This window comes from Vulpes lagopus, chromosome 8, assembly GCF_018345385.1.
Source record: "Vulpes lagopus strain Blue_001 chromosome 8, ASM1834538v1, whole genome shotgun sequence".
Lineage (NCBI taxonomy): Eukaryota > Metazoa > Chordata > Mammalia > Carnivora > Canidae > Vulpes > Vulpes lagopus.
The window spans coordinates 2,776,867-2,798,635 of NC_054831.1; the positions used below are offsets into that span (position 1 = coordinate 2,776,867).

At 60.4% G+C, this 21,769-nt stretch overlaps 2 protein-coding genes across 4 annotated transcripts in view; both read right to left on the reverse strand.

The window, feature by feature from the left end:
- The window catches only part of ESPNL (espin like), a 29,261-nt gene extending 10,038 nt beyond the window's left edge, over window positions 1-19,223 (reverse strand). Inside the window, 7 exon segments of the mRNA XM_041766057.1 lie at window positions 690-801; window positions 6,333-6,464; window positions 14,469-14,651; window positions 15,275-15,461; window positions 16,951-17,141; window positions 18,077-18,139; window positions 18,141-19,223. Of these exon segments, the coding sequence (XP_041621991.1) occupies window positions 690-801; window positions 6,333-6,464; window positions 14,469-14,651; window positions 15,275-15,461; window positions 16,951-17,141; window positions 18,077-18,139; window positions 18,141-18,734 (1,462 nt within the window). The 5' untranslated portion in view covers window positions 18,735-19,223.
- A 133-nt stretch (window positions 19,224-19,356) lies between these two features.
- Window positions 19,357-21,769, reverse strand: part of SCLY (selenocysteine lyase) — a 36,582-nt gene continuing 34,169 nt past the window's right edge. For 2 of the 3 annotated variants that reach the window (XM_041766063.1, XM_041766060.1), the window contains exon 12: window positions 19,357-20,282. In XM_041766063.1, coding sequence (XP_041621997.1) covers window positions 20,129-20,282 — 154 coding nt within the window. In that variant the 3' untranslated portion in view covers window positions 19,357-20,128. The remainder of the gene's footprint in view (window positions 20,283-21,769) is intronic. The other variant, XM_041766061.1, reaches the window with a different exon arrangement.

Here is a 21,769-nt window from a genome sequence, read left to right on the forward strand (position 1 = left end):
ACCTAATGCAGCCCCATCCGGCAAAAGATCAGAGCTCTCCTCTTCCTGCCCCTCCCCCAACTGCCAACATGCACAGCAGGGCCACACCGCAGTGGAGAAACACGTCCTGCGTGTCACACACACACAGTCCCCCTGGGAGTCTAACCACACCCCAGGCCATGAAGAGGCTCTAACCCTCCCGGATATGGTGCCTGCTGATGTTTCCCATGGTTTTTCATTTCATTTTGCTAAAAATGGTCCCGATTCCCTAAGAGCCAGTGACTTGCTTGCCTCTGCTGGCCCACGGGTGCTCCAGCTGCTGGGGGCCCCGGGGACCTGACCTTCGAGATTTACCTCTGGACAAGCCCAAGCCCAGAGAGGGGATGAGCGCCCGGCAGGACAGCCAGGCCCTGGGGGCTCAGGGCTCACAGAGGGACCCCGCAGGGTGGAGCAGGGGGCCATTTAATTGCAATTACAAGTGTCCGTCATAGAAAATGTGGATCCTCACTCTAAAGAAGGAACCGAGGCAATGAAGGAAATCTGGGAGCATCTGGGGCTGCGTGATGGAGGATGCCTCCTGGCCCTGCCCTGCTCCTGGAGTCAGCTGCTCCCCCCGCCCACCCCCTGGAGGGACCTCAGACGTGAGGCCGGCAGCGCCCACTCCTGGCACCCATGGTCCAGGCCGGTCTTCCCTGGAGATGTGTACTCACAGGTGGGGCTCCGGAGCCCCGAGCCCCTTGTCCCGTCCTCTGGGGAGTCCCTCGCAGCTGACAGCGGAGGAGGGGGGAAGGGCGGCGGCGGTGGCGTCATCAGGAGCCGCACCTGGGGGCGGACAGAGCCGGTCAGCAGGGGGCCCAGGTGGGCCTCGGGCAGCGGCATTACTGGCAGGTGGTGGGGGGCCTCGGGTCTTGGCTGGTCTCCCGGGTGGGGGCAGAGACTGTATCTTGGAACAGAGCTCGGAGAGGGGTAAGTGTGAGGAGGGACGGTGCCCTCCCTCTGTCCGCCTGTGTCTCTGCACCCCCTCCGTGCCAGTGACCAGGGCCCTCACACACCCCCTGAGTGTGCGATCCATCACTCACTGCTGCCAGCACCACGGCCAGGTGACCCCCGTGTAAAGGCCTCGCTCACAGCCTTTCTCTGGAGGCAGCTTAACCCGGCAGCTCCAGGTCTGGGTGAGGGCCGGGCGTCCAGCTTGTGCTCACCTCTCTCTGGCCTTATGAGACATGGGTGCACACACACATGCACACGCACACATGCTCGTATACACACACAACACACGTGCACATGTGTGCAACACACATGCGTGCACCGCACACACCCATACACGCTCACACAAATAAACACTCGTGCACGTGCACACCCCTTCCTCACTGTCCCCGACTTCTGTGCTGAGACCAACCGCCTGGAACGGCCCCTCTGACAGGAGAGCAGAGGTCCGGCCGACGGGCATGGGGAGCATGGTGAGACACCTGGAACCCCAAGCAGGGACCCCCAAGCAGGGGCCGTGTGGCTGTGGCCACACCTCAGAGTGGTGGTGCTGCGCCCAGGACCATCGTTCAGCGTCCAGGCCGCTCCCTCCGCAAGGCCACTTGGAAACAGAGATCACCAAGATCACCCCCCGCACCGCAGGGGCTCCCAAAACTCACCCCTTCGCGCTGCCCCATGTCAGGGCAAGGCACAGACCTGACTTTGGCCACCACCCCCTGGCCTCTGGGCACCGACTGGTCGCAGCCGAAGGAGCCCTTGACCTGGGTGGCCTCCCCAGCTCAGCTCCGAGAGCCTCGCAAGACGTCGGGTCAGGCTGCTGTGACACCGCGGGGGTTGTCAGCAGCAGGACTGTGCCCCCTCCCGCCGCAGCCTGTCCCTCCTTAGGGAGCAGGGATTCTCCAGGCGGACACCCAGCCAGGCTCGTCACTTTTTGGTTTAAAGCTGAAAGCTGAAATCCAGCCAACCCGTCTCCTGGAGGGTGGACTCGCGGGGTCCTGGCCGCGCCACCGTCACTCTGATGTCCTCTGACATGTGGCTGCCCCGGCCTGCACCCCCAGCTCGTAGGGCCACGGCTGTGGCGGTGCCAGGAGCTGGAGCCGAGGGCGGTGGGCCTGCCCGCGTCGGGAGCCTGGGGCCCGTGCTGCAGCGCAGGGTGCTGCTCGGCTGCGTCCGTCGGGACCCTCCATCGTTTCTGAACAAGAAGCCCGCGTGCTCCTGCCCTGGCCCTTGGCGTGCAGGGCCCGTCCTGCTGGGGCAAGCCCCTCGGCCTCTCTGAGTGTCCCTCGTTCTGTCCCACCTCCCGGCAAGGAGGACAGAGCTTAGGTGGCCACCCCAGCTCGGGGGTGCCCTCAGGAGGACCCCTGACCTGCACCCACTGCCTCAGCCCCTCCCTTTGTCTCCCAACCGGGACCCTCCGCCCACTGTGGCCCCTGGGCAGGAGCACCGCCTGACACCCCATCGGCCTGGCCACCACGCACCTCACGGCCCAGTCCTTCAGGAGTCCGTGTGGGGAGCCCAGGAGCCCCGGCGCTCTGTGGCCGGGGGGACCCACAGAGGCAGGGCTGCAGCCACCCGGGCTGTCGGGGCTTGTCCCAGCTGCCGCTGCTGGGAATGGGAGGTGTCGCATTAATATTTGAAGGCCGGGTATCAGGTGGCCCGGCGGGCTTGGGGCTGGGTGCGGGATCCCTTACCGTGGCACCTTAACCCTCCACAGTGCAGGGGCCAGGTGAGCAGACCCTCTGGGGATGTGGGTGAGACCTGAGACCCCTGGGTCATGGGAGAGGGAGGGACCGGCAGAGGTGCATCCTCCGCGGTGTAGCCCCCGGGACACAGACGGAGAGACCAGGGCTCCAGAGGGCAGCAGGGCTTCTTCAAGACCCCAAAGCTGGGAAGTGGTACTGCTGGGTCAGAATCTTACTTGAGACCCTAGTCCTTGCTCCGGGAGCCCCTCGAGTCACTGCTCCTTCGGTCCAGGGGCATCAGCAGTAGAGGGGGGCAGATGGCTGGGCCTCTGGGGCAGGAGGCCTGGCACTGGTGGGGGTTCTCGCACTCCTACCAAGGACGCGAAGCCCCGGCTGCTCTTTACATGTCCGTCAGGGCTGCATCTGGAGGGAGGGACCCCGAGGGCCCTCACTGGCCACTAACTGACGCGGGTGCTCCAGCTCAGTGGTCCTCAGCTGTGACACGGACCTCCCGTGAGCGCGGCAGCCACCTGGACCCAAATTGCATGACGCTGGGACCCGACGAGGGGAGACCCAAGAGGCAGGAAGTTGGTTTGGGGCCCAGGGGGATGGACTCGCCCCTGCAACCTGGGGGACCTCAGGCCACTCTCCTGCTCCACACCCTCTCGGGGGAGTCACCCCCTGGGCCTCAGTTTCCCCACCTGTAAGGAAGAGGAAAATCATGGAGGCTCCCTGGCAGGGCCGGGCCCTGGTGGGGCTCAGATCCTCACAGGCTCCTTGGCGTGGTGCTCACCTGAGATCCTAACCGGGCCCTGTCTGCCGTGTCCCACATTCTGACCCTCGCCACGCTGCAAGGAGCTGAAGGAGCTCAGGTGTTGGGCTCCGATGGCTGGGCGTGCGCTGCCCTCCAAATCGGGCAATTGCCCCGAGGTGGGCGGTGAGCTGGGCCCCGACTGGCGCCCTTCCTGTGGCCCGCTGCCTCCTTTCCTGTGTTTTTGGTGAGATTTGAGCAACGCCGGGCCCGCCATGCATTATACATCGAGGACAGCTTGGTGAGCCGGGTTACAGGCTTGTAACGCCACCCGGGCTGAGAAAATCATGACCCACAGATGGGCGCCGGGCGCCGGTCCCCACGGCTGAGATTCGGTTACTGGCCCCGCAGCCGGGCCCCGCCCCTCTGGAGAGGAGGCTGCCCAGGGGAGTTCCTTGCCCTCTCGGGGCCTTGCTTCCCCAGCTAAGATGAAAGGGTCCCAGAGCCCTTCTGGACCGAGGGGAGGGAATGAGCACCCGCTGGGTGCCTGATGAGCATCTCCTGCCACAAGACTCTTCAATCCTGTTTCACAGATGAGAAACTGAGGCTCGGAGATGCTCCGGACCCGCCAGCACTCCCCGGCCCAGAAGAGCCTCTCCTACCCTGATGGGCATGCGTACAGGCCTCAGGGCATGCAGGGCAGCCCGGAAGCTGTGGGAGATGCTGGGGGGCTTGGCTCCCCCCGTTTGGAGGGCCGTGCTCGCCATCCAGGGCGGCTGTTCCCAAACGCCACCCCCTGGCCAGGACCTCACTGAAACCCGGCCCTGTGGCCAGGAGCCCAGCCGCTAGGCACCTGCTCCCCTAACCCCTGCCCACCCAGGTCAGAGAGGCCCAACCCCTCCTTGTACAGAGGGGTGCTCGAGGGCCAGGGAGCAGGAAGACGTGGCCAAGGCCAAGGTGGGGCGGTCAAGGCAGGGCCTGGCCTCCCTGAGCCGCGGGCAGGGCCTACCCTGGACAGCAGGTGAACGCAGGTCCTGCAGCTCCACCTGTGACGGGGCACCTCCCACGGGGCAGGTCTCACCACTACGTCCGGCCTTGCTCCCCGGGGACAGGTGTGGGCTGCGGTGTGTGGCTTTCACCACCTCCCCTGAGCGCAGCGTGGGAAGAGGCCGGCACGGCGACCTCTGGATATTGCATTTCCATCAATATTGCATTAAGCGCCCGGCACCCCCCTCCCCAGCCCGGGCACCCACAGCTGACACCCTGCCCTCCCGCGGAGCCAAGCCTGCATTGTGAGGCAGGTGGCGGGGTGGGCGGCGTGGCGTGCCAGCCGGTGGTGAGGGCCTGGCATAACCCTGAGTCCCACACAGGCTCCCCGAGCCCCCTGCAAATGCAGCAGGAAGCCTCCAGAGCCCAGGGTGTGTGGACGGGCTCGGCACTGCCGGTCTGCAGGCTGGGGCGGGGGCCGCATGGTCAGCCCAGACGGGTTTGGAGAATCCCGAGAGAACAGAATGCTGTCTCAATCCCATGGTGATACTGGGGAGACAGCGAGGACAGCCTGAGATGGGCCGTCAGGACAGCACCCAGCACCCGGCCCCCCAACCAAGCTGAGCGACATGGCCAGGGGCGTCTAGCAGATGTGCCGGGGCCTGGGCATGGAGGGCTGAGGGCCGAGGCAGGAGGCCCAGGCCTGGCTGCGCAGCAGAGCAGCGCCCACCCCGCCTCCTGATCTCAGCTTCCAGGTTGGGCCCCGTGACGGCACAGGGGCCGCGAGGGACCCAGGGGGGGCCGGGACGTTCCTAGCCTGTGGCCCGTGACGCTCTGCCCGCTACACTGGGAACCCACCGAGTCCCACAAACTCCGCAAACCTGAGCCAAAAATATGTGGGTTTCGGGTAATGCAGACAAGAGGCCCTTGCCAGCAGTGGGGTAACGACTGTCCCACGGGCCTAGGACCAAGGAGGACTGCAGCTCTGCCTCAGTTGGTCCTGGATGCTCTCGAGGGAAAAAGAGGCACAGCAGCCCCCCAGTGAGATCTGGCAAGTGGCAGGGGTCTCCTCTGTGGACCTCAGTGCTCTCACCTGGAAATGGGGCCATGTGATCCCAGGGACACTTTCCAAAAGGGTGGCAGGTTGGGACTAATTTGTCATAGCAGCTCCCTAGGACTAGATTGGGGACAGGGACAGGTGTGAGGGTCCTGGGGGACTGGCTCCACGCAGACCATACGGCTGACTTCACCCACAAGAACACCCGTCCACCCACCCACTTGTCTGTGTTCATCCATTTGCTCACACACCCATTTGATCATCTTCATCAAACACATGCTTGTGGTGACCTGTCATGTGCTGGGGGTGGGGCCAGCAGGACAAATGAGATCCTTGTCCTTATGGATGGGGAAGTGGCTTAGCGAGGTATGGCGCCATGAGGGTCACACCAAGATGGGAGCACCAAGACTGGAACCTGCTGCCTTCTGGACGGCTAGGGGGCTGGCCCTGTCTTACTGGGGTCACCTCACTGAAGACTCAGGGCCCTGCTCCCACCCCCGGGCTAGCTTCCATCTGACAGTGTCCCCCACCAGGCGCTCCCGCCAAGGTCCAGCCACAAGCCCAGCCCTAGTCCCGGAACAGCCTGGCCACTGTCATGGCCCTGGCCCAGGGTCTGTCATGGACCCTGCCATGGTTCCTGCCGTGGCCCATCGCAGCTCCTGCTACAGCCCCATCATGGCTCTGTCATGACCCTTGTCACAGCCCTTGCCATTGCCCAGTCCCACACTCAGCCAGCTGACTTGAGGCACTGGCTCTGTTCTGGCCCGAGAGCCCTTTCCTAAGAATAGCGTGATGTTCACAGTGAGCTTTCTCCATAACCTGGCTGTCAGGGCAGCAGGTGGCCCCGTTGCCCCAGCCTCCAGGGATGGGTGGGGACTATGACGCTTACCGGCCGGACAACCTCCCGCAGGAACTGGGCACAGTCCTGATGTCCATGGTACTCTGCTAGGTCTGCCGCTGTGTAACCATCTTCATCTCGTAGGGAAGGGTCCACGTGGTGGGAGACCAGCGTCTGGCAGCACTGCAGGGAGGGGCACACCTGTGACCATTGTGCCACCTGCCTATGCCCATGGCTTCCAGCAGGTGTGATGGGGGGCAGGCGCCATGCTGTACCTCACAGATGGGAAACTGAGGCCACCAACAGCTAAGGACCTTGCCCAAGGCCCAGCTGGTAAGTAGGTGGTACGGCCAGCATCCTGGCTAGGCAGCCTGATCCTGACCTTGCCTTAGTAGTCTATGCCCTGGGCTCTAAATGCAGAACTGGTTTCTGTTTATATGGCCTGATTACCGCTGGATTTGTGAGCAGGGAGTGGATGATTACAGATGACTGAGATTTAAGTCTGCAAATCTGTGAGGTGGCTGTGCCAGCAGCAAAACAGGTGGGCAGATGGACCCCATCAGGGAGTCAAGAAACAAGTCCAACAACATAAAAGGACAACATAAAATGTGGACTAAATGTAAAAGTCGCCTTCCTAAAGCATCAAAGAGGCAACAAGGAAGTGAGGAATGACCAGGCCAAGCTCAGAAGACATGGAAAATCTGGAGGGATAAACCCACCGCTGAGAAGTGTTTCTGTCCTAAGAGTAGGCCGATGCAGGAGAAATCGCTATATCCTTAGTGGGTTTTTTTGACAGACTCATGGCAGCCTCATGGCCTTTTCTGGGAGACCAGAAAAGCTCAGGGTCCTCTAAAGGTGGGCTCTGATTTATCACCTAGCACTGGGGGGGCTGAGGGCTCTACCCTCAGAGTAAAGGTAAACCAGAAGCCATCCAACCTTCTGCTTCCTTTCATTCACTCAGGGGCCCAAGGAACCTTGACCCTGGAATGTGGACTGAGAAGGTCCCATTCTCACAGTTCCCATGTGTACCTGACAATCAGAAGCAACTAAGATATCATCCAGGACCTCACATGACTCCTAAAAGTTGTTTATCAAATACAAGTTCCAGCATATGGTCAGATGAAGCCAGGAGCACAAAGAAAGAAGATACCAGAAAAAGAACCAGAAGACCCAACCCACAAGGAAATAGACCCACAGACCCAAGCACTAACAGATAGAACACAACTGTGCTTACTGCTTTCAAGGCAATAAAAGTCAAGCTTGAAAATTTAGGCATGGAATTATACACTCTGAAAAGTGGCACGGTAGATTTGAAAAATGACTATTAGTATAGGTCAGGAACATATGAATAACAACCAAGTTAAAAATTGAAGCTGTAGGATGAGTGAACAGAAAATGGGTCAGAGGCAGCAAACTAGGTGCAGCATGGACCAAAAAAAATAAAAAGCAGAAAAGCAGAAACACCCGTTGACACAGGACGGTCTGAAATACATATAATAGTAACGCCAGAAAGAGAGGAGAAACAGAATGGGTGCAGGAGTCACATCTGAAGGGCTAGTGGCTGGGAAGTTTTCAATACTTATGGGAGCACTAAAGCACAAGTTCAAGATGTTCAAGCAATCCCTTGTGGGAGAAATAAAAAACAATCTACTTCAGGTCATATCCATAGTGAAATTGCAGAAAACCAAAGTGAAAAACCTTAGAATTGACAAGAGAAAGAACGATTCTCTTCAAACAGTGGCCCCTCTCAGCTGACTTCTTCGTAGAAGCCACAAGGTGATGAATGAATGACATTTTCCCAGCACTAAAGGATAATAAGTGGAAATTTCCAAGCAGCAATTTTATACCCAGCAAGAATATCCTTCAATACTGATAATGAGATAAAGGTGCTTCCAGGCAAACAAAAGGAAACAAAGAATTTGCCAGCAACACACCCACACTGAGGAAACAGCTGAGGCATTGGCTTCAGACCGAGGGCAAGCAATTCCATATGGAAGGCCAGAGATGCCAGGAGGAATGAAGATGACAAAGTGGTAAATTTGTGGATACATTTAAATAAGCCTTTATTTCTTGACTGAATGGAACACAACCATGCCAGATGGCTTTTTTTTTAACTGCAGAAATAAAACACATTAAATATGGTGACCCCATCCCCTTTCCAGCCTCATCCCCACCCTGCAAGCTTTCCTGCTCCCTTTCTTGCCACTGGTCTCTACGCTGTACCTTGCAAAGCTCAAGCCCATCACACAGAGAGCTGGGGGCTGCTGGAGACCATCCTGCTCACACCCTGGAGAAGGTTTGTCCAAGAGATGGGGAAGCGAGCCCTTCCCATGCACCTCACTGCACTAGGCAGTGACACAAGGACCACACCATTCTGGAGTGACACAAGGACCACTCATTCAGTCCCAATGTCCCCCTGTGAGGTTTATTACTGTGCCTTCATTATACAAAAGGAAACGAGGCACGGAGAAGGACAGGAAGCCTCCTCAAGGTCATGCTGCTAGGAAGTGGGGCCTCCTGGATTCACAGCAATGGCTCTAAGAGCCTATGATCTTCACTGGCACCCTCGACAGAGGAGCATCACAGGACAATGCAGAGCTGGAAGACATCTGAAGGGTAAGTTGGCTCAGGGTCCTCCCTGCCATCAGTCCCAATGCCCTCTTTTTATTAGAAATATTTCCAGACAGCCCGTTCACTATTCTAACACGAACTCCATTGATAATGAAATTTGCCTGCCCAAGCAATTTTTAAATACTATTATACTCAAATATAAAGGAGAAAAGAGAAATAATTTATAATTTAAAAAGCATGCATTTTACTATGTGAGTATTTGGGCATGGCTGCGCCAAAGACAATCTGATGTCTGTATCATGAAAAATTGAGAAAGGCACTCAAGTGGACAAAACGGATTACTGAGTGTCCTGCTGAGACTTCTGGTTATTTCCCCCTTCATTCACTGCCTTAGAGCCAACTACTCTGCAAGTTGCCCAAAAATGTTCATATTACAAATGACTCTTGTCCAGAGAAAGGTTCAACACAAAATGTGTGCAGTGGAGTGCAGTCAGCTGTGTCCCTGTCAATACTGACTGGTTTTGCATCTATTTGTGAATTCACTTCATTATTCCTTACCTGTGAAATGTTTGTTTGTTTACTCCTGGTTATATGACTTACTTGCTTTCTTCTTAATGAGTTAAATAAAAATCTTTGACACAGGCTCATTTTATAGTTAAATGAGCATCATGGTTACAAGCACTTTGAAAAAGCATCCTCTAGCGTACTGTCTGTAGAATCGCTGCACATCTGAGAGTAATGCAGGAGACTGGTGTTGCCACTGGTGATGCCATTTTGCCACACAGTGAGTGATTGTTCATGGTAAAATGCTAAATAAAACAAAATGCCATCTGAAATGCCTGGGTGGCTTAGTGGTTGAGTGATTGACTTTGCCTCAGGTCATGACCCCGGGGTCCTGGGATCGAGCCCCACATCAGGCTTCCTGCATGAAGCTTGCTTCTCCCTCTGCCTGTGTCTCTGTGTCTCTCTCTGTCTCTCACGAATAAATAAATAAAACCTTAAGAAAATAAAAAACAAAGTACTATCTTCCCTCAACATATACAGCAGGACCATTCTTGGAAAAGTCTTATGACACTATGACACTATGAAAAATATTAAGGTGTGTGTATATAATAATTAAATTTAGGTCCAAAAATTAGATAATTATGTACACATGAGTTGGGTTCAAAGCTCGGGTCATTATAAACAGGTTTTCCACCTACGTGCATGTCTGATCCACTGGGAAGTTGTGTGGGGCATGGGACTCTTCTGTCATTTGCAGGACCGCCTGGGGAATAGCAGGTTCCCTGGTGTCCCCTCCACCACACGTGCTCCTCAATTACTGTAACAACCAAAAAACAGCCTTGAAATTTCCAACACCCACTGCACAGGGTACTGCCCTGAGAGCCAAATATACTCTTGTGGTTCTTGAATCCTTGGTCATGTCCTGAGCAGGTGCTCCATAACTGTGTCAGATGGGTGAGTATCTGAATGCAGAAGAGTGAACAGACATCAGAGGCTCTGATGAATAAACCAGCACTCACCTGCACCTGTCATAGGAGCAGAAAGTCAACTGAGGCAGTCATACTCCAAATGCCTCTAGGAACTCCTACAACACTCAGTGGTAAGTTCGCTTCTTGAATTAGCGGCAATGTTAAGTTAGGTAGAGAACCACTGATGAGTTAAAACCACTTATCAGAACCCTGAGAGAACCTTATTTACACTTGTCTCCCATCGTTTCCTCTTCCACTTCATCTTCAGAGACCCAGACCACACCCCATCTTACGGCAACTTCCTCCAGTATGCCCTCCTCCAAACAGCCCTCCTCTCGAGATCTCACAGCAGCCTCCTGATGCAGCATTAAAACGAGTTCCATGCTGTCACCAGTGACCCCTCACTGCCAGCCCTAGCTCCTGCTCTCTGCTCTGCTCTAGAGTCTGACCATGTCTAGCCCTCTTTCTCTGAACAGAAACCCCACTCCTTCCCATGTTCAAATCACCACTGTAAGAACCATCATCTCTATGAATTCTTTCTAGATTAGCTTAGCTAATGCTATTCACACAGATGCTTCTTGAAGTTGTACATCACAATCACCTGGGGAGCAGTAAAGAGTCCTGATACCTGGGGGCTCCACCCAGGATCAATCAAACCAGGATCTCTGGGCCAGTGGAACCTGGGTGTTGGGTTCTTTTCAACCTGTCCTGGAGATTCCCTGCATCCAGACACCTTTAAGAACCACTGCACTAGCATCATGCACCGCATCTAAAATCTCAAACAAAATGTTAGCAAACTAAATACAGCAATATATAAGAAGTAACAATTCATGATCAGGTTGGGTTTACTCCAGGAATGCAAGGTTGGTTCAACATTTTTAAAAGTAATCAGAGTAGAAAGAAAGGTCTCGAGGAGATATTTGCACACCCATATTCGTTGCAGCATTGCTCGCGATAGCCAAGAGGTAAAAGCAACTCCAGTGTCCCCTGGTGGATGAATGAATAGAGGCAATGAGGTCCATCCACACAATGGAATATGATTCAGCCTTAAAAAAAGGAAGGAAATCTTGTGCCTCGCTACAACTCGGATGAAACTTGAGGACGTGGTGCTGAGTGAAATAAGCCAGTCACAAAAGGATAAATACTGTCTGATTCCACTCATATGCTGTTCCTAGAGTTGTCAAACTCATTGGGTCGGAAAGTAGAAAGGTGGATGCCAGGGGCTGGAGGAGGGGTGAGCAGGGGGATGTTTAATGGGGCCCAGGTTTCGGTTTTGAGAGATGAGAACCAGGAGCTGTGCTGGACAACAATGCTCACATAGTTAGCATCACTGCACTGTACACTTAGGAGGGTAAGGTTTTTGTTTTGTTTTCTAAGATTTTATTTATTTATTTATTTGAGAGAGAGAGAGAGAGAGAGAGAGAGAGAGCACAAAAGTGGGAAGGATCAGAGGAAGAAGCAGACTCTCTGCTGAGTGGGGGGCCTGATCCAGGACTCCATCCTGGGATCATGACCTGAGCTGAAGGCAGATGCTTCACCGACTGAGCCACCCAGGTGCCCCAGGAGGGTAGATTTTATGTTACATATTTTTTACCTCAACTAAAAACGTAATTGGCATAATTCACACCATTCAAAGAATAAAGACTGTGACATAATAAAACAAAAACATGCTAAACAATCATTGCTCCCTTTAGAAGCTGCTAGGACACAAGCTCTTTATTCCAAATTTTTATTCTTAAACATGAGGGGACTCTGTCCCAGCCGAGGAGGCTAAGGAGACCTGAGGACTCGATGTAGTGTGGTATCCTGGAGGGAATTCTGAAGCAGAAAAAAATGATATTAGGTAAAAACTAAGGAAATCTGGGGGTGCCTGGCTGGCTTAGTCAGTTAAGTGTCCAACTCAATTTTGGCTCCGGTCTTGGTGTGGGAGTCATGAGATTGAGCCCCAAGTTGGGCTCTATGCTCAGTGGAGAGGCTGCTTGTCCCTCCCTCTCTGCCCCTCCCCTGTTCATGCTCACTCTTGAGCACACGCCCCCTTCCCCCATAAAATAATATTTTAAAAACGAAGGAAATCTGAATGAAGTATGGACTTTGGTTAGAAATACTGTATCAGGGACACCTGGGTGGCTCAGTGGTTGGGCATCTGCCTTTGGCTCAGGGCGTGACCCTGGGGTCCTGGGATCGAGTCCTGCAGGGAGCCTGCTTCTCCCTCTGCCTGTGTCTCTGCCTCTCTGTGTGTCTCTCATGAATAAATAAATAATTTTTTTAAAAAAGAAGAAATACTGTATCAGTTTTGGTTCATCAATCGTGACAAATATACCATGGTAATTAAGTTGCTAATGATAGGGGGAAATGCATGCGGGTCTAGGGGGACTCTGCCTGGTACTAGTGTCTCAGTGGTTCCACAAATCTAAAATCATCCTAAACTATTCTAAAACAAGAATTTAAAGTTGTGGAAGATGGGATCCCTGGGTGGCTCAGTGGTTTAGCACCTGCCTTTGGCCCAGGGTGTGACCCCGGGGTCCTGGGATCGAGTCCTGCATTGGGCTCCCCGCAGGGAGCCTGCTTCTCCCTCTGCCTGTGTCTCTGCTTCTCTCTCTGTGTCTCTCACGAATAAATAAATAAAATCTTAAAAAAAAAACAAAGTTGCAGGGGAGATCAAGCATAATCCTAGGTTTCCTGGACGAAGTATATTTCTGGAACTGTTGATGGATTAACAGACTCAACAGACAAATCAATAGTGTGTGGCTCCTGTTCAGCCCCCTGGTTACGGTGCGATCAGGGAAGCGGATGCTGGACACAACCAGCCGGCTGGACCTGAGATGAGAGCAGGACCTCACTATGAACTGTGTTTCGGTGTGATAATGGCCTCAAACTGTGATAAAAAAACAAATACAAACAAAAGGAGCCCTTATCTCTTGGAGATGTCTGCTAAAGTGTTTCTAGATAAAACAGTGATGACATCTCTGGCTTGCTCTTAAATGACACAGCGGCAGAGGGAGTGGTGGCCAAGGGGCATGCAGACCTCGCGTTCTCTGGCCGGGCTGGGGCTCCTCGGGTCCCTCTGGACTCGGGGTCCCTGTCCTAATGTGGCGGGACAAACAGCTGTGCGGCTGCAGGGGCGTGTGCAGACTCACCCTCTCCTCCCAGGCTGCTGATGATGGGCCCAGCCCCGCCTGAGGCTCACCCCACCCTCCTGCCCGCCGCCCCCCTCCCTGTCTAGGTAGGGGTGGGAAGTGGGGAGTTGGGGGGGGGGAGCGAGCCTGCAGGGCTGAGTGGTGTCTGAAGGAGGAGAGAGGGAGAGTGGCTGGGGTGGAGGGTGGGGAGGATGGAGAGCCAGAGAGGGACCATTCTCATCAGTGCTGTCGTGAGCCTGATGGGGTCTCCTTCACCTTCTTCAAAAGGAGCGAGTGCCTTCCCGGACTCTCCTGCTGTGCTTTACCCTATTTGACCCCTGACGCTGGGCCGCCGGGACCCCGGGCATGCTCTGGGTTGGACCCCAAGAGCCACTCAGTGGCATCTCAGTAAAACCCTCCCCCGTGATGAGCCCTGCCTGGCACGGGGCTCAGGGCTGCAGCAGGCTGTGCCCCGGGCGCCGGGGAGGTGGGAGATGGTGCCCCGTGGGTGCGCAGGCCGAGGAGCCCCGCCCTCTGCTCTCCATCTGGCCTTGCCTTTGTGTGAGGTCAGTGCGCGGGGGGCCGGGGGCCGGTGGCTGCGTCTACCTCCCTTCAGTGACGGACCTCACATATTCAAACGTCACCCCTGCCAAGTCCGGTTCCTAAGGGCCTGGGCCACGTGAGTCCCGGATCTCCTGGGTGATGGGAAAGGGCTAGCCTGCCCCCGGCGCGGCCCTGCTCCCGGGCTCTCCGCAGAGCACAGCGGCCCAGGGCTATCCCCACGCAGGCCGGGGCCTCTGTGCCGGGGAGGGCTGCGCACCAGGCAGGCCCGGGTTTGGCTCCCAGGCAGACAGTCTGGTTCCCTCACTTGGCCCATCTGTGGAGGGGGACCCACGACAGCTCTCCCACGGGGCTGCTGAGCGGGTTGGATGTTTTCCCAGGAAGCACGGGCATGGGGAGCCCTCAGGCCTGCCAGCTCCGGGGGCTTCGGGGCCCCCCTGCGCAGCCCCCCACCTCGCCCGCCTTACCTCCACGTGTCCGTTCTCTGCTGCATCGTGCAGGGGGGTCCCACCCCAGGAGTCCGTCACGACCGGTGCACCCATCAGCAGGAGCCGGTCGAGGATGGGTGTGTGGCCACCTCGAGCCGCGAAGTGGAGGGCTGTGGCCCCCTCGTCATCCCGAGCCGTCAGGCCAATGTCGGTGAAGGTGACCTGGGGGACGTGGGGGAGGACCACCGGCTGAGGCGCTGACTGCTCCTGGGCCTCCTGGGCGGGGCACATGGCAAGGAGGGGGCCTGGCACAGAAGTCAGAGGCGCCCCCCACCCTGGGCCAGCCTGTGTCCTGGTCTCGGGGCTTCCTTCCAGAAAGAGGCCCGAAGGAGCCTTCCACGGGTCCAGAAGGGAAGAGAGCAGGGACTGGCTGGGGGCTCTGAGCAGCGCCGCAGGAGCGAGTGGCCGAAAGGTCAGGGCCAGGAGCAGGTGCCCGGTGCCCCGTGCGGCTTCCGAGCAAGCACCAGGAAACCCAGCGGGAGTCCTGGGGGCGGGCTCCCCAGATCCCTGGGGGCGCTGCTGCACGTCCCCGCTGTGCTGCGGGGCCACTGCCAGTCAAACCTGCAGCCCCAGGCTGGGCCAGCACACAGGGGTGCTCAGAGTGACAGCCAGGCACGTCCCACCCCCGACGGCCCCGTGGGTCCCCAGGTTCCCTGGGACTGAGCCCAGAGAGGCAGAGCCCCACCCCAGCCAGGCCCTGCTTGCTCGGAGGCAGCTCTGGGGCTGAGGAAGGAGCAGCTGCCAGCCTTCCTGGAGCCTCCTGCCCCCCCGACGCCCCCACGTACCAGCCAGACGACGAGCGAGTAGTGGCCGCGGGCGGCGGCAGCGTGCAGCACGCTCACACCATCGAGGGCACGCAGGTGCACGTCGGCACTGCAGTCCTTCACCAGGAACTGGGCCAGATGCAGGTGTCCCTCCTGGCAGGCCAGGTAGAGCGGGGAGGCCCCATTGCATGTCTGCCGGTTCACGCCGCTGTCAGGGAAGGTGAGGCTCAGGGGGTGTTCGGTGGGGGATTGCAGGAGGCGGGGGCTGCTCCAACCAAAGGCCGGGGGAGGGGGGTCTGAGCACTTGGCCGGCCTATTTGTGCCCAGCCCCCCTCACTGGCTGAGGGGCCGCTAGCTGGTCGCCTGTAGGGTTGTACAGGGTGTGCACTGCCCAAGGGCACCAGCAGCACTTCCCCCTGGATTCCAGCTCTGCACATGCTCATCAAGCCCTTCGGCAGTTCACGGAGCTGGGGCTTGCTAGGAGGTGAACAGCCCAGCGGGGCTTGCGGCAGGCGGGTCATCGAGCCTCCAGAGCCCAGGCCTGCTCCGCATATGGGGGCACCGTGAGCGGGACGCTAGCCCTGAGCGCCCAGGCCGGGCATCTGCATTCCAGGCCCTGGCGTGGACGGACAGAGGTCATGGGATTTGCCCACCCGCTCTGCCTCTGAGCTGCTGCAGGGCCGGGTGCGCTCCTGGTCTGCGTGTCCCCCGCCCTGCTGGGTGAAATGCTGCAGGGAGGGACCGTCGCCTACCCAAGGCCGACCCCATCCCTGGGTGGCACAGACGTCACCTCTGGCTGCCGCGGTCACTGCCAGGGCCTGTGGGCACTAGGGCAGGACACATCACGTGCACATGGGTCGTTCTGATGTGAAGTCTCTGGGTTTTAAATGGTAGAAACTACTGTAAAAACTGTAGCGCCCCTGGGGATCTGGGGCCAGGCCTTTCACCAAGGGGGGACGGGAGGACCAGGGACAGAACTGGCCTTGTCGGGCAGCAAGTGTGGGGCAGCCTGAGAGCCAGGCTTCCCGCCAGGCAAGAGGCCCCCCGGGGGAGAAGAGGCAGGCACGGCGGGAGGAAAGGGGGCTCGGGGGAAAGGCCAGGTCCGGCGTGGGGTGGACACTAGCCCCACACCTGGCCAGGAGAGCAGCCCCGGGGACAGGCCGTGGGGAGGCCCCGGGCAGGCCCCCTAGAAGGCCCGTCACTGTGCACTCAGCACCTTTAGTGCGGGCTCAGGACTGGAGGAGAGGCTGCCCCCGCCCAGCCGGGCCCATCCCGATGCTGCCACTCCCCGTGAGCCCCTCCACCCACTCTGGGCAGTGGCACGGGGCCCCCGACAGTGCAAGGAGGGCACGAGGAGGCAGGACAATCCGGGTGACCTGATGGGGGCCTCTGCTCCTTTCAGGGCACTTGGGGGTGCCCAGCTTCCCAGCCAGGGGAACTGGGGTCCTGCCCGGTCACAGGGAGCTTCCCGGCCCTCGTCGCCGCCCCTGGGCGCAGCCAGATGATGGCACCTGGTGTGCGTGTCCCCTGCCCTGCTGGGTCTCATCGGCCCTCGGCCCATGCCCTGGCCCACGCCCCCCCCCTCCCGCCGTGAGCCCCCTGCAGGGCCCACCTCGCAGGCCACCAGCCCACCCCCTCTGCCCCGCCACCCCGCGCCCAGCGCTCCCACGCAGACAGGTGGCTCCGCGGCCCCTCACCTGCCGTGGGCGGCGGCCAGGAGCTTCAGGCAGGTCAGGTCTCCGCTGACGGCCGCGTGGTGCAGCGGCAGGGCCCCCTCCAGCGTCTCCAGGGCAGCCGCATGGCCCTCCCGAAGCAGCCACTGCACCAGCAGGGGGTGCCCGAAGCGGGCGGCCAGGTGCAGGGGGGAGACGCCCGAGTCGTCTTGGTCCTGCGGGGGGGGGGGGGGCAGGCAGGGGTGAGCCTGTGCTGGCCGCCCCTCCACCCCGCCGCCCCCGCCCCCACAGCTCTGCTCTTCCCCTTGCAGCGGAGCCAGGCGCCTGCTGGAAGGAAGAGGTGGCGGGACACAAGTCCAGGTCTTCGGGGTCCAGAGCCCCGATCCTGCTGCACCGGGGCCCTCCCTCCCGGCAGGCCTGGCCCTCGCCTGTGCTCGGCTCCCACTGGCCCCCCACACGCATGGCAGGCCCTGGGCCCCACCGCGGGGCCTCTGCCTCCTACCCCGGCTGGGCCCCTACCTGCCCGCCCCCTGGCTGCCCCTCGGGTTGTGGGGAGAGCCGATGGGGCCAGCTGCACACCAAGCTGTGACCACTGAGTCCTCCCTGTCTGAGACCCGGTGCGACTTCTCGGAGGGTAGAAAGGCCACTGCCAAGGTGGTCACTGGGCCCTGGAGGCCCTTCACCCGCCACCCCCGCGGGGCCGTGCGTCCGGTCGTACGAGCAGGTGCCCACAGCCCACTTGGTTCTCTACGGACCCCGTTCTAGGCCCCCTGGGAGACAGGCCCCGGGGATCCGGCCTGATGGGCACACTGGCACGCCCCCCTCCCCGGGCAAGGCCAGACACCCCGACGTGGGGGAGGGCGCGGGAGGGCACGTGGCTGCCTGTGACGCACAGAGGAACACGCGGTGGCTTAGGGGGCGGCCTTGGCTTTCATGGGCTTTGTGCTGCTCGGGGTGAGGCGGGCGCGGGGCACAGACACCACCGCCTGTGCCGCAGGGGTTTGCAGAGCGCGTCCCCGAAACAGAGCCCAGGGCTGCGGCGCCCCAGGGGCCCGAGGGGCCCCGATTACCCGGCTCACAGCTCCCGCTCCCTCGTCGGTGAGGGCCCCATATGGCCCATGCCCCTGCCGCCCCCGTCGCCCCCACTCACCTGCAGCCCGCAGCCCCCGTCTCGCACCAGCCAGCACAGCTCGGCCAGCCCGCCGGTGGCAGCAGGCGTCGTGCGCCGGGGTGGCCCCGTTGTGGGCTCGCTGGTTGCCGGGCAGCCGGGCCTGCCGCACCAGGAACTTGACGCAGGCCAGGTGGCCGGCCCGGGTGGCGTGGTGCACCAGGCCCGCCCCCAGGGAGTCGACGATGCCTGGGCCCAGGGCACCCGCGTCCAGCAGCTGCTTCAGGGTGGCCAGGTCCCCGGCCCGGGCGGCCGTGAGCGCCCGCTGCCCCTCCATCCTCCAGCCCCGCCGCCCGGTGGCTGTCGTGGCGCACGCACGGGCCCGGGCTTCCTGTTTCAGGCGTGGACGCGCCTCCCGGCTCCGGTTACCCGATAAGCGGCGCTCAGGGCAGATGGGAGGCGGCAGGGGGGGACGGGGCGGGCCCCGGGGATTGGGCCTCGAAGTCCTACCCCAGCCACTCCTGCCGGGGCCAGAGCTGCGGTGGCAGAGGGCCCGGGCCCGGGGGAAAGTCCGCGCTGGGTTCGGGTCAGGGCTGGGCACTGGCTGGCAGGTGCTGCCCGTGGCTGGACCGTGCCTCGGCCTGCTTCGGAGTAAGCACCAAGGGACGTGCTGTCTCATCCCGAGAGGGACTGCCCGCATCTGGTGGGGGTTACGGTTACCAGCATCCTTCCATCTGCTTCCTCTTGTCGGGACTGGAGCCCCGAGGCTGTGTGGCCCCAGGGGGAGGTCCCCTGAGACTCAGGGGAGGCCCTCCTGGGGGAACTGACCACCACGCGGGCCGGAGCTATGACTAGGCCTCCACCCCGGGAGCCCAGGGCCCACCTGCCTCCTGGAGACCTGTGCTGGGTCCTGGCCCTCAGCTGGCCCAGGCCTCGGAGGCTCTGTAAGCCTCTGGGCGGCAGCCGCTCGGCCGAGCCAGCTGTGGGCTTGGGGCCCGAGTGGTGGACGGAAGGCCTCCGAGGCCAGTGAGGGTCTCCAGGTCCTCAAGGCTGCCCCACATCTTTCCCCAGACTGTTCTCTTCAGTAGGCCGGGGCACCCCGGGATCGGCATGGCCTCTGCCTGGAAGCAGCAGGATGCCGCCTTCACGGACCCACTGTCTAGGGAGTCCCAGAGACACGGTCTCAGGCTGAATTTCTTAAGGTGAAGCCTAATCGCACAGCGATTAAATTGGGGTCACTACACACCCCTCCGACGCCACCTCCGTGGCCGGCCCAGGCACATCGGTGACCCCCAGAGAAGCATCCGCTAGAGAAACCATAAGACGTCTAAGACCAGCCCTGGAATATTTTATTAGTTCATTTCCTCAACATCACCATGTAGTTCTTTGCACTTAAAACCACACATGAAAAATGTTCGGCAGTTAAGGAATCATTCCTATGTTACGTGTCTCCCTCCGAGGTGGATCAGAACGCCACAGAGCACTCGTGAAGACGGAGGAATCCGTCTGTGGACATCGTGACGCCAGCGGGGTCAGGGGTGAGGTGATCTCCTGCCGCAGGGACGACCCGGTGTCACCTGTGCCCACCCGCCCGTGACTCCCCGGCGGAGCCGGAGCCCTGAGTCAGTGACCAAAAGGAAAAGGCGGGTGGGGCCTGGTGGCTCTGGGTGGCCGGGGCAGGCTGAGCGAGGACGGCCCTGGGAGGGGGGCGCAGAGCAGGGAGCGGGGCCTGACCTCGTGACCTCGGTGGCCCGGCCGAGGAAGGGCTTGAGAAGGGGGGTAGCAAGAGCGCGCAGCACACGGGCAGGCGGGCAGGGGGCCGGCGGAGGCAGCAAAGTCAGGTTTCCTATTTCCATGGCAGCAGCTGACAGTCGTTTGTCAATAGTAGCATTTTGTCTTCAGGATAAAAACGCCACCTTCCGGGAGGGTGGCACGCACAGCAGGTCACCCCACTTCCCGGGGGGCACTGACTCGGTGACCGCCCCCCACCCGGCCCTCTAAGCACTTGCGGGGACAAAACCGAGACTCGGGCAACTCAAGAAGAGAGCCAACCTGGTGCAGCCCTCGGAAGGCCTTCGTGAGGCGCCCTTGGCGCTAGGCCTGGCCCTCCAGCCGCGCCACGGCCTGCTTCAGGTCCCGCACGACGACGTCCACGTCGGCCCTGGTGGTGCTGCGGCCCACGCTGAGCCGGAGTGCGTTCCGGGCCACGTCAAAGGGGATGCCACAGCTCAGCAGCACCGGGGACGGCCTGCAGGGGCGAGGGGGCCGCTCAGCTGCCGGCCAGGAAAGGCCGAGCTCCCCGGGGGCTGGGGAAGGGACCCCGCCCCCTCTGCTCCGGGCCAGCTCCCCAGCTGGGGCTCCGGAGACCCTCCAGCTCCCGTCTCTGCCAAACACCCCTGGGCCACCGTCCGAAGGGGCCCCCGTGTCAGCTCCGACTCTGGTGTGGCCCCTGCCCCGGCCCCGCGAGGGCCTGGCAAGACCGCCGGGACCGTGTCGGCGAGGCCGAGGCCTGTCACACGGAGTGACCAGGAGGAGGAGGTGCGCGGCTCACGCGGGAGGTGGAGGCGCACCTGGCACTTGTGTGTTTGCCACAGCACCTGCGCCGGGCGCCGGGCTCCACGCACACCAGGCTCCGTGAAGCCACCGTGGGGCAGCTCGGGAGCCCTGCCCTCCCCCCGGGGCTCACTGCTCAGGCGCCCTCGCCCCCAGCACAGGCCCGGGGTGGGGGGACAGCACAGCAGAGGTCGCTGTCACGACAGAGCTCCTAACAGCCGTCCCGATAAACGCCCCCCAGAGCCCAGGACTGGGCGGGAGGGGACTGTCACCACCTCTGGTTCCCGAGGGTCTGTGCCAGAGGCCCCTGCAGGGCAGGCGAGAGTGACATGGCCGCAGCTCCTGGGCCCCGGCCCTCCCCCAGTGCGTGGCCTCACTTCCTATCCCAGAGGGGCGCCCCTGCCTCCCACAGAGCCCTGAGTGTCTGCCTCCATCCCCACCCCCCCCACTAACAGGGCCACACCGGACACCTGTCCCCTCCTCAGCCCCTCCTCCCCTCTCCCTCATCTTGTGGCTGTTGAGACTCCAGACCGCACGTGCCTGAGCTTCCCCGTCTGGGAAACAGGGCACTGAGCCCTCCGTGAGCGGCGGCCAGGGGCACTGTACCCTCCTGCACTCCAGCCTGGCCCCGGCCTCACGGCTCCCGACAGCCACTCTGGTGCCACATGCTGGCTCCTGGCCTCACCCGCCCTCGGGCAGCCTGCGGAGCTCTGAGGCCCGAGGAGGCCCTGCCATCCCCACCCAGCCTCAGCCCTCGGGGTACCGCGGCGCCAGCCACAGACCCTGACAGCCCGCCGTGACCACAGCTCTGCCCTCTCTGGGGCCCGGGCTGCCTTATCCGGCACTGCACCCACCCCTGCAGGACCCCCGCTCACAGCAGGGGGACAGTGAACCCTTGCTCCTCCTCCACCAGGGTCGGGCCACTGCCAGGGATGCCCGGGCCCCACACCCTCCCCTCCTGCCTCGGCCATGGGGGCCTGGCCTGTAATCCCTGGGGGCCACCAGGAACCAGCCTGGCCTGTCACAACCCTGCGGAAGCCTCTCACTCTCTGAGGACAGAGGGAGCTCCTGCAGCCCACCCTGCCCCTCCCCTCCCCTCCCTCCCACACCTCCTTTGGCTGGGGCTTCCCCTTCTCCCCTGGGCCTGCAACATCTGGTCGCTTCTTGCGTCCCTGTTGGCTA